The sequence below is a fragment of the Fukomys damarensis genome, unplaced genomic scaffold (assembly GCF_012274545.1).
Source record: "Fukomys damarensis isolate Sample0158 unplaced genomic scaffold, DMR_v1.0_HiC HiC_scaffold_29, whole genome shotgun sequence".
Lineage (NCBI taxonomy): Eukaryota > Metazoa > Chordata > Mammalia > Rodentia > Bathyergidae > Fukomys > Fukomys damarensis.
Window position 1 is genome coordinate 34,978,830 of NW_022900941.1, and position 15,949 is coordinate 34,994,778.

Below are 15,949 nucleotides of genomic sequence, written 5' to 3' on the forward strand. Positions count from 1 at the left end.
TAATTTTACATTGTTCCCATTAGTATGTACAGTTTTAATATTTTTGTTTGTTAGTAAAAAATAAGCAAAGGCCAAGTCTCACAGAATCAATAAACAAAGACAAAAAGTTTGTACCCAGCCCTTGTATCCCTCTATCTCTACCTTTGGAATGTCTGTTTTGTGCCACTGAATGTTGGAAGCCTTTAACTTCCTTTTCATTTGTACAGGAGTTCACGGCTAAGAATTTGCCTTAAATCTCAGATAATTTTGAATTGAACGTTTCAACAACACTGAAACAATCAGGACTTTAGCAGCTCTTGGTGATCAACTAAATGGCTTTTGCTAAAGAGATACGCATGAGTCTTTGGGTGGCCAGGGGTGGAATGTTATGGCTTATGTCTAGATGTCGCCTCAAAGTCTCATTCAGTCATAGGTGGGACTTTTTCAGAAGTGGCTGAATCTAGAGTGTGTGATGCTGGAATTGATTAATGGTGCAATGCTAGGCTCTAGAGCATTAGGGTTAAGGGTGTGAATGCTACTCATCTGAAGTAGCTTTGCATGAGCTATAAGGTAAAGAAAGAGCTGTGGTCATTCCTTACTTGCTTTGCTACCTTCTGCCTGCCATGAACTGTTTCTCTTCTTCAATCATCATATGCCATGCCACCCTGCCTTGGAGTCAGCCAATTATGGACTGCAACCTATACAAACTGCAAGCTAAATAAACCTTTATCCTTTTAACTTTGGGTGTTGGGTGAGAAAAGTAACTAATATAGGATGAGTCCTCAGCTGAACAATCTATATAGAGTTTTTTTAGTATTTAAATCACAAGCAATGTTGACATTTCCACATGTCTCACGAGAAACAGAATCTTACATGCATCCTACATATATATCAAAACCTAGATTTTACCAAGATCTCTGTATAATTTACTTGCACTTTGTAAACAGTTTATTTTAAAAAAAACCTTTAGATCTGTATAATTTGTCACAGAGTGCTTGCCTAGCATGCACAAGACCCTGAGTTTAATCCTTTGTACAATAAAACAAACAAACAGAAACAGAATACACCAAAAAAACCCTTCATACTACCAAGCAAAATATTGACAAATCAAATTGTTTTATATTTTCCCTTCATACTACCAAGCAAAATATTGACAAATCAAATTGTTTTATATTTTTATATTGAGATATGAGCTAATTGTTTCACTTTTCCATGCTAAGCAAAACAACTTTAAAACTTCAGAAAGTCTCATAGAACAGGTAAACTTCAAATTCATAAGAATTTGATGGGACTTATTCATAAGTTAAGCATGACAATATTCATAGATGTCTTTGTCCAAATAATTTTAAAAGTTTTTTCTATAAGCTCTATTTAAGTAATAAAAATATCGCAGTGATAAAAATATTGTGCTATAGTTTATTTGAAAACATTATTTTCCTTTGTAGTACATAAACTCACAGTGTATCTTACCATATGTGAAACAGTGAATTTGATGTAATTCAAACATCAATACCAGTTCAGCGTCACAACTCATCATAAACCATGAACATCATGAATCTTGTTCATATAGATCTATGCATTTGAGATAACTGGATGAATAGTTATAAAAATATTTAATTTGTATAACAATAATTACTTTGCTTATTAGTACCTCACATATTATCTGCAGATGTTTTTCAACTTTATTGAGGTTTACATGATGAAACATTCTATATATTTAAGGTGTACGACTTGACATTTGATATACATAAACATGAAATGGTTAAATTGAAACATCCATCTCCTTATATCCTTATGGGTTTTTTTTTGGTGTTTGGTGAGATGACTTAAATTCAGTTATTTTAGCATATTTCACATATTTCGTGCAATACTGATTACAACCACCACACTCTACCTTAGATCACTAGAAATTATTCATGGGTATAAATGAAATTTTGTTTCGCTTGATGAATGATTGTTTGTAATAGAAGAGTTAATAAACATATCAGCAATTTTACTTTTATGCCACATTCCACTTGGTTTTCCCACTCCTTTACATTTTTCATTTTATTATAAGTGCAAAAGCTTTGTATCATATAATTGATGAACTAAGAGGGGGTGAAGGGAGGGCAGGGACAAGGGGAAAAAATGAGAAGAGAACCAAGACCTGTCATGTAAGGGTACAAGATCCCAATGATGAATGTAACTGTAGTGTATACCTAGAGTGTACCAATAAACTCAATGAGGAAAAAAAAAAAGAATAAAGTTTTATTCCAGCTCCAGATACACTGTGGCTTTTTTTTTGTAATATATAATCATGGTGATTTAAAATTGCATGACAGAACGATAGGAGTGCTGACAAGTTGACAGGGAAACACCTATCTGCATGTTAAATTTGGAGAACCACCTAGAGCACTGTACATCATTATTTAACCAAACATACCTTTTTGGATTGATTGCTTGATAGGTAAAATCTGGACTTCTTTGGATTTATAAATAAAGTTAAAAGTTTTTCTCATATCATAAAGTCATAAATATAATGACAGGTCTACTTCCTTACTAACCAGGGGTGTACTGAGATGAGAGCATCCTAATATCTTGAGAGCTTTATAAAAATACTAAGTCTCAGGCTCCTTCCTGGATTCTACAAATGAAAATATGAGTTTTAACAAATCTTGGGATGATATCTGTGTCATCATTGTTTGAAAATTGCTAGAAGCCCTCCCCTTTTTAATATCCAGAAAAGCGACATACTTTAACACTAGGACCCTTGCTCTTAAACCCTTTTTGAAAGAACTGTGGCTTATACCATTCAAGTAGAATGGAAATCATACATAACTATGTTTTAGAACAAAAATAAATCTGTTTTGGATTCTTCAAAGCCCTGTAGACTCACATGTATTCATGTAATTATGACATTTTGAGGTATATAATAATTATTTTTTTCTGAACAAAGAATGAAAATTATATCCCCTAAATGTGTTCATCTGTCCCTGTTGTACCTAGTCTTTTATTGACAGTCTCAGGATGTTATTTAGCTGTCTTAGACTTGTAGAAATCATGCTGCTTTGTTCCCTGCAGGAGTTAAAATAAAATATTAGTAATTATGCATATTTAATTCTCAAAAGGCCAAGTAATTACTCACAGCACTTAGAAGAAAGAAAATGAGTTCAGATAAAACCTTTCCTTGGTATAGGTTTTCAAGACTGAAATTGTATTATTATGGATATTTCTTCTTAAGATGAATAGGATGAAAAATAACATTTTTCTTCTTTCCTATTTTCCAGATGCAAGACAAAAGTCTACCCTGATGAACTTCCAAATACAAGTGTAGTCATTGTGTTTCACAATGAAGCGTGGAGCACCCTCCTAAGAACTGTTTATAGTGTTATAAATCGCTCCCCACACTATCTACTGTCTGAGGTCATCTTGGTAGATGATGCCAGTGAAAGAGGTATGACATATATTTCTTGTACTCTTTTAATTAGAAAGCTTTATTATGGCTAAAAGAGAGGTACAGTGATCTGTATTTTGCTTTGAATCAACCATCTGTCCAGTTTTCATCTACTTTCTGTTTTGCTCTTCTTCGTCTGACTCTAACTACCCTAAGAAATCATCCGGAATGACTTCCAAAATATATTCTTTCTTTTTCCCAATTTAAGCTATCATATTTAGAATTTATATGACTGGATATGAGATATTAATTAACTGATATAATTGGTATTCTTTCATGTTTCTTCAAGAGAAAAAAGTGTTTTGACTTGGCCACAATTTCTGGGTTGAATTTCCATCATGGAAATAGCCAATCTGTCTTAACACTGTTTCAATTTTTTTCGTTAAATCTTGTTAATTCTTATTGCATGTTACAGATTTTCTCAAGCTGACATTAGAGAATTACGTGAAAAATTTAGAAGTTCCAGTCAAAATTATCAGGATGGAAGAGCGCTCGGGGTTAATACGTGCTCGTCTTCGAGGAGCAGCTGCTTCAAAAGGGCAGGTCATAACTTTTCTGGATGCACACTGTGAATGCACATTAGGATGGCTGGAGCCCTTGCTGGCAAGAATAAAGGAAGACAGGTAGAAATTCATGTGTTATGTCTGCATGGGTTATGACAGAACCTGTAAGGGCAGTTCTAGCTGTCCGTCAGAATTTCTCTTTCAAGTCGCTATTTTCAGAAGGTTTATTTCATAGGTCTCTTTAAAAAACAGCTTTAGTACAGAAAGGATTGACTTCTTCTTGTTGAGCATGAGTATTTTATTAAGAAAAAAGTAAACAATTCAAACAATAAAAGCATGTTGAATATTGGCTCATGGGTAGAGGAAATCAATCCAATCTGAAACAGTACAATATGTTAAAAGAGCACATTTTCAAAGCATTCTCTGTCCTCACAACCACACTTTGAGTTAGGTAATGTAGATGTTCTTCTCTATACCTAATAATAGAGAGAAACAAAAAAGTATACACTGAAAAGTGCTGGGAACGATAATCCAGTTCATGCTACCTGCTCGCCAGCGTTCTCTTGCTTACTTCAGTGTTATCAGTCAGTATAGTTCAGAGTCACCTTGAGATCTTAAAAATAAACATGCACACAAACACTCCCCACTGAAATGAAATCATGATTAGAAAAACAAGCAAACAGAGGGCATAGTTGTAAGTTTCATTAGTTAAGCAATATTTCCACTTTCTACTTACAAATTGTGAAATTTGAAAAACTGAATAACACTTTGTAGAAATTAAGAACTCTAGTACAGAAATGCAGTTCTTTCTGATGATGATGATGATGTAGTGAATCACAGGCTTTTTTGCACACCTTAGTAAATGCTGGGGATTAATGAGTATAATTTCTAAGTGCCTTATGAAGATAACTAAAATTGAACATTGCCTGGTGTGGTAACAAAGCATTACATAACACTTTGCTTGCACAGTCATTTCATGGTCAGAAGATGAGTCTGTGTAGAATTGGAGTTTTTAATTAGACACTCAAGACAGGTACTGCTTAGTCTGAGCTACTTTGGCCACATCCTATAATTGGCAGGACTTGTGACTCGCCAGGAAGATGGATGGAGGCTGTCATTACGGTGAACCTCATTGGTTCAAGAGAGCAGTGGGAACCTTCTATTCAACTCCATGTTGTATGCAACTGACATTTTATTATTGTACACTACCCACAGGAGAGTAAGACTGACAAAGTAAACTTAGAACATCTTAAATACATTTTCTGACAACTTTTTGTACATTGTACTGCTTTTTAAAAATATGTTTCACATTTTAGTTTTTAATGTAAGATTTTATAATGGTCATGACAATCACTATTTATTTTAAGAATATGCATGCATTATATGTGTATATAATAAACTCTCACCCCTTGTCCTGATTATAAATTCTAACATTGTCATAAATAGGTAATAAATTATGTCCAAGGTTATAAAATCTAATTTCTTTATCCTACAAGTTAAATTATTAAATATATTGAAAAAATAGGTAGTATTTTGTCAGGTCAGGAGTCACCAAGAAACTTTCCCAAGATTAGATGAATCCTACTAGTTTCAGAGAAGTTCAGGCTTTAGCCAAGTGTATTTCATGAAGACACAGTTAACAATGATTTTTGATGATACAGTACTTGTGTTAACAAAGAAGAAATAATAGTCAACATTTCTTTCCACATATATGTGTGATTTGGATGCATATGATTATTTTTACTTTCTGCCATATATGAAAAACAAGCACTGGTTCTTCAAAATTAGCTTCAATCAGTGCAATCTTGGCTATGCTTGAACCTGTATTTATGGAAATGGCAGAAGGTTGGTCTCACAGAAAAACACTTAAACTGGGAATAAGAGAAGAGAATGAAGGCAGGCACACCATGGATTAAAAGAGTACATAATGACATCCCCAAGTGAAATTGTCTCACCATAAAAAGCTACTACTAAGAACACAAAGACTTTTACATTTCTTCTTACTTTAGGAAAAAGCAGAAAAAAAAATCAGAGTCTTAAACTAATTACTGTACTTTGCCCTATCTTATAATACTGTCTGGATTCTGACAACTATGAACTCTTAATTCTAGAATCATTCACTCAGAAATTATCATGACTTGATGATCTTTCAAAGAACACATTTTCTTATACGGATAGATCATGGTTTTAATTGTTCCTGGTTTTTATTCTAGTAGGTGTTTTTTTCCATAAAGATATCCTTAGAACTCTCTCTCTAAACCAGCATACCCTATTTGAAATGCAAACTATCAGATCTAATTTTCTATCATCTATTCTCCCCTCTGTGCATGTTATTGCTTTTCAGTGGGTAGTAGCTAAAATGATGCATAATCTCAAAGCAGCTCAACTAATCATTCTGTGGGTGGAGTTTTTATGAAAAATAGGCTATGCTCATCCTACGGAGTTAGTACTTAGGATGTGTTAGGATGTGTTTGGAAATCAGCTTGAAGGTCAATTAGTATAATTGATTAGATTTCACTTTAGAATAAGGAGAATGTATGGAAAATAGAGTCAAATGAAATAGTTTCATAGAGAAAAAATGAAATTAATTTAAAGATATTTAAGTCATAAAGAAATTAACTTATAATATCAGCTCCAGTTTAAAGAAGCTAAGTTTGCATTTAGATGATTACTTATGTGTAAACTGGTTTTCATTTTTCTGCAGAAAAACAGTTGTGTGCCCTATCATTGATGTGATTAGTGATGATACTTTTGAATATATGGCTGGGTCAGATATGACTTATGGAGGTTTTAACTGGAAACTGAATTTCCGCTGGTATCCTGTTCCCCAAAGAGAAATGGACAGGAGGAAGGGAGACAGAACATTACCTGTCAGGTATGTAGATTCCATCTTCCAAAAAGTGGTATATGCATTCCTGTAATAATTAAAGAATATTATAGATTTTGGTCTTCATTTGAATTATGTCAAATCATCCCTATTATATATATTATATATAATCAATAATATGTACATATATAATTATGATATTACAGTTTAAATTAGCACAGGAAAAGCTAAGTATTGATAGAAATCTCAAATATCTTTTGAAGCTTTATATATTATTTATGAAAAAATGTATTCATTGTAAGTTTTCCATTTGCCAAGAATGTGCTATCCTTAATAACTGAAATAAATGCTAAAAGCTAAAAGTGTGTACTTTATAATAGAAATGGTCTCAAAACTGAAATAATTGAAAATACTTTGGTAAATATTGGTAAATATTATAATTTTATTAACCTTAAAGAGCCATCTTCCTTTAGATATAATAGGAAGATCCACTTGGAAATTTTTAATGTATTAGCTGTTGTTAACATTTTATTATTTTTTTGAAATTATTTTAAATAGCTACTTATTTTGAAATATTTATTAATAAAATATGTGCTTATCCTTAATACAAAAAATTATATGCTTGTTTGTATAGATAAGCATTACTTTATTAAAATAAAATATCATATGCTTACTTCAGTACATTTTTGCAGATCTCTTACCTACAACCAAAAATTGATTTCCTAAAATATATTTTGGAACATATTCATTAGTTTAGGTCTTTGAAGATGAATATGGCAAATCATCATTCTGTTGGAAGACAGTCATACCCTGAGAATCTAGAACAATTTACATATAATTCATTATCTAAACAAGGTTTGTTCAGTAACCAACTGAGGACATGATTTATCCATTATCAAGTACTTAAACAATGAATTTATTAAAAATAAATTTGAAAACTAGTTAGTGGAACAAGATAGCCCTAGTTGTTATTGAACAATTAAGTATTAAAAGCTGTCAAGGAATTATCAGTACCACATACAAGAAATGAAATATTGCTCCTAACATTGTATAAAGACATATAAATTACTTTGTGAGCATAATTTACAGCACAATTTAGTAATTTTAAAATATTGTTCAATCTTTCCCTTTACCAAGTTCTGTTAATCCTTTACACTGACTACCTGAGGAAGCCTAGATGACTAATAATGCCATCATTAGAATTTTTTTCTACTTCTTGGCTTCATTTAGTGTTTCTGATATTTAAGCTTCAAAACCCAAGTAAACACTTTCAAAATGCTTCACCAGTACATATAAATATAGATAATATGTCTATTCATGTGAAAATTAAGTGTAAAAGAATGTACATTTGGGCTTATTTTTTTAAAATATGTTTATAAAAGACCTGTTTTGTTCAATTTAATTGTCTCAGAGAGTTGAACAGTAATTAAGTCAGCCAGCATTTATAGTAAGAAATTATTATCTCATTCATCAAAGAAAACTCTACTTGAAAATCAACTATTATTATTCATCTTTAACTGAAGCAAAAGATGACTCATCTAATTTTCTACATTTTAATCACAATTGTTATGGTTTTATTGAAATACCAGGAGAAAGAATAGAACCTTACAATAATTTATTTATTAACCTCAGCATCTCCACATTATTTTATTTTCTAAAATACTGAAGAAACAGGAGCAAGAGAAATGAGAAACCTCAATCTCTGCCTAAGTTTCTAAATTTTTATGGCAAAAGGTTAATTAATTCACTGGCTCTGTTGTAACAGCCTGCAGGTAATTTTCATCAGCATAAATGTAATGTGAACTTTCCTTGTACTTATAATCTATTACTTGAAGATGTGATCATTTTTCTCACATTTGTACAAACAGATAAATCATTCTGGGTGTTGGAGACATTTTTCCCACTTGATTAACAGAATTTTGAATAGCTAAAGTGATTAAAATGAGGTTGAAATTTTTAGTTTTCTTAGCAGAATGTTTCATTTAAAATGTCACTTTTGACAGAATTTTGTAGTCAGTATAATTGGTTACTCATAATTTAGAAATACAATCATGCATCTGCAAATATATTGTACCAACTTGAACTTGTGACCTAAACTCAGTTACACTACTTTTAAAGTGCAGTTTATAAAGGTTATACTAATTATTTTATTGTCAAGATCTCAGCTTTGATATTTTCTTTTCATAATAAAAGAAGTTTGTGAAATAGGGTTTGTGAATGTAGAATAATAGTACACTAATCTTGAATATTTAGTATTTTTTAACCAGTCTTTTGACACATTGGTAATCAAATTATATGACTTTTTAGAAATAGATAGTAATAATCAAATTGTTGAGCCTGAGATCATAATCAGGAGATTATGTCCCAAATATGCTCTGTAGATGTATTTTATTTGGCCTATATAGTACATATTTTTCATTTTCAAAAATTTTAAACTGTTTTTATTAAACATCTGGATAATAAAAAGCTAATAAAAAGTCAAAATACCTTGGTCAACTGGTCCAATATTTCTAACTGGCACCATCAGGTAGCTCTGAATAGAAAATACCTGTATAGAAGTCACATGAAAACTTTGCCCAGGTCCTTATAATCCCTATAATTTTGTCTTTGAGCCAGTTGGATATTTGCCATTTGCCATCATCCTTGTGCTTGCAGAAGTATTTCTTGGCACCTTTGTTTCAATCAAAGTGGAGAGAAATAAATTTACTGAAACCAATTGACTTCAAATAATTAACTTTGTCTGGTTTTAACATTAATTTTGTGAACTTTGACTTAGAAGCTACTTCCTTGTAGTTAAGTCTGACTCTCATTAAACAAATTAACCCTGTATGTATACGCATAAACATTACCTAAAGTAATAGACAAAGAGTATCGAAATTATCCAATAATGCGTATATCACTCCAAATCATTTAATTAATTTGTACATGTATTATGCATTTTCTAACACATACAAATCTGAGATGATTTGATTTAGATTATTATGATTAATGCAATTTTATATGGAAATATACAGGCATACATCTTGATAAGCAAGATGCTACATTCTGCACATATAAAAATGAAGAAAGCAATCTCTGCTGTAAAATTGCTCACTCTCTGTAAATGGCTGTGTATATGGATCATGAGGGAAAGAGGTCATAATATAAGAAGTTAGTGTGGGCACAGAAGTGAGCTATGTCTACTAGAGCTGTGCATTTTTCTGGCTCACATCCTATTGATTGCACAAGCCTCTTAATTATTCCCTGTAGGTGACCCTCAGTAAATAGCCATATATATGTTTCCACTTTAATTCATTACTGGTTAAAATAGATTTCTTTAATAGAAACTTACTGGTTATTTTTCAAATCTGTTTAAAACTTTTTAATCTCCACATCTTACTTTATGGACGCCTTAAAACTTAGTTTTGTTAATATTCTTAATATGTGTAACTTTACCCTTAATTGAAATACCATAGTAAGTGTATTCCTAAAAATAAGAGTTTTCAATTTTCACCAATCATTTCTATCATATTAAATCAAACAGATAATATGATTATCTAATATTCCTAATATGTATTACTTATTTTTAATATCCCCTTATATTAACATTTATCTGCTTGTAATCTCAGCACCTGAAAGTCTGAGGCAGGAGGAGTGTCCTGACTTCCGGCCTGGGCGGCATAGTGAGTCTAAGGCCAGGGCCAGCCTGGACTACCTTGTCAAAAAAAAAAAAAAAAAAAAAAAAATCTCAAAAAAAGAAAAAAAAAAAAAAAAAAAAAGGCAGATCTCACACATCTATTTTTCACTTAATAAGAACTGGGAATTTCTAAAGACTATCAAATAAATTAACATTATCAGTACATCTTATATTGTAACTGCTGTGCCTTCATATCATGAAAAACAACATATTCACATATAGTATCTGGATTTTTTATTCTGATGTGCATTAAAATTGGCTTTGGGTCAGTCAGGTTTTATTTCAAGTTCCTCCACTTGGTGAATTGCCCACTCTTCTTAACTATAAAATGGAAAATTATCAACCCTGCCTTGTTAAGTTCACAAAGTATTGTGAAATCATAAATAAATATATTGAGGAGGAATTGGACTTTAATTTCTTTCTTGATAAAGGAGCATGTATAATTTCCAAACAAATGTGACAAGTATCTAAAATCATAAAAAGCATTAGTATTTTATTATATTTTCTTCAGAGTATTTCTCTCCAGATAGATATTCCACAGCTTTCATTTTGATATATCATCAGAATTTTTCTATGCCATTAATTTTTTTTTCTTTTTTTGCATCAATAAAAATTTTGATATTTACTAATGTTTCTATTACTTGATTAACTGTTCCTCTTTATTTGTAGTCCAAATTAAATAAGGTTAATTTATAATCTATTTTTTAAATTATTTATTCTTTATTTACACTTAATGTATTTGAATAATATAACATTTATGCTAATACTCTTACCTACTGCTAATATTAGCATTCTATTCCCTCTTTAAAAAAATCAATGCTGACTCCACTGAATAATTTATTTGCTATTATAAATGAGAAACACATTTTTTTCTGTAAAAGCTTGTGATTATTCTTATATTTACTAGCAACTAATTATTTCTTACTTTTATATTATATTTTCTCCATTCAAATTTTCATATTCTAACTAAAATATAATTTTTGATTTGAATAAGGAAACAGACATAGATGTTAGCAAAGCCTTTAATGCATTTGTATACAATAAGAAACATTGAAACAACCTTTCTGGGAAAGGACAACATTATGAGGAGAGCAAGTGCTTTGAATTGACTTTGAAAGTTCAACCCTTCAACATTTTGGCATCTTCATGTTAAAATGTAATGTACATTAATTTTAAGAGATGTAAAACATTTTCATCTCAAGTGAAATCTTTGACTTGATATTCTTACTTTTCTTTTTTATTTTCCCTCTGGTTCGGAGGATCAAACTCAGGACATTGCACTTTCAAGGGAGACAAGATGCCACAGAACTAAATTCCCAGACCTTTGACTTGATATTCTTTACAGGAACAAGTATATTAATATTATATTGTGTCCCTAATATTTTGGGATATATTTTGCAAGATTTTCTTCGCTGTCTGTTAAGAAGAAAACAGGGATCATATAAATAGTACTCAGAGTGATGAATTTAGTTCCATATTTATATGATTATTTTCAGTATCACAATATATTATCATATTGGCCAGACCATTTTAATCCATCTGATTTCAGCTAGTCCTACTGTTGATGTTGACCTCTTAAAAATGTGACATGAAGAAGATACAATGAAAGATTAAAATTTGCATCAACTACTGTATCTCACTCCAGAAGCTTAGGGTTTCATCAAGTTATGAGGATTATCAAAACAACTCAGAGACAGGGAAAATAATTACTCCTTATTAGAAATAAGGCCTTTAAGCACAGGTTAAGGTACTTTATTTCTAAACTTATGATAAATGGGTTCTTAGGAAAGCCAAACAAGTCTCTTGCCCATGCCAAGGAGAGATTTATATATTTTCTTATGCTTTAAAAAAAGCACTGAGATTATTCATATTCATAGGCTCTAAGGATTAGAGTAAATTTCTTTACTGAAACTCTAAAGCAGTGTGAACACTTACAGTAAAAATCTCTACAGAAAGCTGCATCTTCAAACTAAAGCACATGCTTAAATGATTGTCTTAGTGGGCAATATTCCAACACACTTTCCATTTTTAACTATAAAAATCACTAATTGTATTCAATATTAGACATTCATTACTTTGATGATAGAAAAGTATCTTTGTCTTTGCCTTCTTTCTTTTCTGCTTTTTGTACTGGATAGAGTAGACAGGATAAGGAAGAAAGAAAAGAAATTCACAGCATTATTTTCTCTTTGGTTTCGGAATCTGTTACTAAACCAAATTAAGTCACTGTATTTTGTTATTTCTAAATAGCAAAATTACATGGATATTTTAGGTCTGCTTGTCTCATATTTATGTAAATAATAAAATATTTATCCTCTTGATTTATTCATTATAATTTATAATATTTGAGACATGTTATTTAAGTAGACCTAAACACTAACAGTTTAGAAATTGTATTTGGATATTATAATTAACAGACGATGAATGGCACATGCCAAAGGAAAACTATAGTGAATATTTAGCAAAATCCAAATAATAGGTAAGAGGTGAGCGAGCAACCAATTAAGAGTGAGCATTAGCCTGCCTTGCAAGTGTGAGGACCAGAGTTCAATCCCCAGTACCAAAAAAAAAAAAAAAAGAAAGAAAGAAAGAAAGAAAGAAAGAAAGAAAGAAAGAGAAAGAAAGAAAGAAAGAAAGAAAGAAAGAAAGAAAGAAAGAAAGAAAGAAAGAAAGAAAGAAAGAAAGAAAGAAAAAGAGTGAATCTCATAGAGGTAACAGTTAATGACATATGACTAATGGTTTTACACAGATAAAGAGATTAGCAATAGACAAGTGGCAAGAAAGAGCCTTGGAATGACTACATTTTAGACAAGAGAAGATAATTATTGAGTGAATATATCCGCACAAATTATTATTGTGGTATAATGAACTCATATAGTGGTTGTAAAAATGAAAATTTTCTATGGTCTAATAGCCTGCAATGGAAAAGAAGAAATAGCATTGATAAGAATCAAAATGTACTGTTGAATGAGTTAAAAGAAAAATCTCTATAGAACAAACCATACAATGGAAGTTAGAGGTGAAAAGAATTTCAAGCAGATGGCTGATGATTTGTTTTAAAACTTTTCCTTTTAGAGGAAAAGTTAAGAAAAGGTTACTAGAGTTCAGAATCAATGAGGGTTTTTCAGGAAAAAGTTATTGCAGAGGTAGGAGCAAGATCCATTTTCTATTTAGAAGGTCAAAAGGAGTGAGAAAGTATATGGAAAGTATCCTTTCAATAAATTTACCAGTGAAGGGCATAGAAAACATATATTCCTAGTTTCAGTGAGTAGTAAAATGGAGTGAATATGTATTTTGGTTTAGAATAGAACTGAATTGAACAGGTTTGCAAGCTCAAGGGAGCAATTTAGAAAATCAAAGGCATAAAATATAAATGCAGTAAATGAGCAAGTGATTGAAAGAGTAGTCAGGGGAGAACTGACCGAGGGAACAAGTCTGTGAATGTTAGCCCACAAAGAAAGTAGATATTCTTCCTGAGAAACAAAAGGAAAGAAGAGGACATGAGAAAGATACATAATGTACTGAGCTAGAGCTTAAGGGAGTTTAGATTTTACCTATTGCCTGATTTCCCAGGATTATTTTTTTAGAAGAATCCAAAAGATTCTTTGAAAAATAGGACAGATGAACAAGTAAACATAGATACAAGTATAGTTAGCAGTTTGTGAATTAAGTAGAGAATTAATAGCATGCATCATAGTATAACCACTTGGCTTCAGCTTATTACCTTGCCAGAAACTGTCTGAGTCTTAGAAGCAGAAGTTGTTAAAGTAACAGGTCAGTTAATTCAGTCACACAGAATTACAAAAAGGGAACTGGAACAGACAAAGCAAAGACAGTACCAAGGGAACTAAACTAGTTTCCAGTTACATGGCAGATCCTTGGAGTGGGAACAGAAAGAAGGGAGAAAAATAATCCCTAAAGGGGTTATTATTTGAGAATATGAATCTACTAAGGAACAACCACCAATGGAGGATGGTAAATGAATTCTGAGAGCAATAGGAGGGATTAAGAAATAGGGAATTATGTTCACAGAAGCTCCAAACCATCTTGAAGCCCCAAATGAGGACATTTATATGGAGATCAAAAATTAAGGACCTCAAGGCTTTAGCTTGAATGAATAATGTCAAAACAGCAACAAAGATAAATTGCCTAACCTCATTAATGGTGTATTATGTGCTGGACGCTGAGCTCAAAGCTTTACTTTATTGAATCCATTTATCTTCGCCTATTTCCTATGTAGTACGAAGTGTTAATTTATAATTAACATTCAGTGCTATGATTGCAGTCTATTTTTCAATATTGAATTGATTGATGGTTTTGATACCATATAGACACAACCCTAAAAAGCAAACAATCTCAACTAATTCAACTATAATCAAAATTTTCTATTTCCTAGACCCTCTGAACACTTAAGGTATATAAAAACATATGCAAGTAGTTCATTAAGGATACTATTGAGCAGGCCAGGGATTTAGCTCAGTGGTTCCACCCCTTGCCTTGCAAGTGCAGGAACCCAAGTTCAATCCCTGGTACCGCCCCCCCAAAAAAAGTGTACTATTGAGCAATGAACTTAGAACAGAATGTGTTGCATGACATTTGCCATGGCTATAGGTATTAAATATTATAAGGCATAGACTTTAGACTATTTGAGACAGCTAGGTGACATTGCAGGCAAAAATTCCTCTGTAAAAGCATCTGACTATAGAAAATACAGGATTTCTTTGAGGAATTTTTTGTTTGTTGTTACTTTTCAAATAAAAGTTATTTTAGTTATTCTTAATGTTAAATATACTTTTTACCATTTATTCTTCATTTTTCACATGCCGTATTTATAGGAATTACCAACCATAATGTGAAAATATTGCATGTATTTAAATTAAAATATGTTAGTAATTTATCAGTAAGCGTATAAGGAGACATGCTCTCTGAACTGATCATTAAAATGCATCACTTAACACTGTTAGACATTTGGCTGCATTATAATAAGGTAATTGTAGCAATTTTTGTTCATAATTTTATTAAGTAGACTCTCCAGCCTTATAATACCTTATATAGTTATTGCCATAGAGTTCTAAAACCCTAATCAGGTGAGGTCATGACGTCTATAATTACCATCTGTTTAGCTTTGTTAGTGTTTCTCATTATACCTCAGAAGGTCAATGATACTGTTCATAACAGGAACCCAGCAAGACTAGAAGTAATAAAACAGCTCTGAGACTTAGTAAGGCTCTTCTACTCCAGCTGATGGACAGTTAATTACCTGAGTATGAAACAGTGAGAGCATTGGGAAAAATAGAGAATTCTACAATATGTTTGAAATCCAAGTGCAATATTATTTGGCTCTTTTTTCAGTGAACTGTACTATTTAATTAGAAAGCATGAAAATAACCACTGGCAGAGGAGGATATAGTTTCAAGAAAAGTGACATATTTGGTTTTTCAGTAATCTCACAGACTACTCAAATGAGCATTCCAAACTAAGCTACTACATCAGTGCTTCTTCTCTTTGGTGGTGTGCTAGAATCATCCGAG

At 31.6% G+C, this 15,949-nt stretch overlaps 1 protein-coding gene across 1 annotated transcript in view; it reads left to right on the forward strand.

Moving 5' to 3' along the window:
* The window catches only part of Galnt13 (polypeptide N-acetylgalactosaminyltransferase 13), a 487,818-nt gene that overhangs the window by 297,980 nt on the left and 173,889 nt on the right, over positions 1-15,949 (forward strand). The window contains exons 5-7 of the mRNA XM_010639279.2: positions 3,246-3,412; positions 3,828-4,035; positions 6,620-6,790. Of these exons, the coding sequence (XP_010637581.1) occupies positions 3,246-3,412; positions 3,828-4,035; positions 6,620-6,790 (546 nt within the window). The remainder of the gene's footprint in view (positions 1-3,245; positions 3,413-3,827; positions 4,036-6,619; positions 6,791-15,949) is intronic.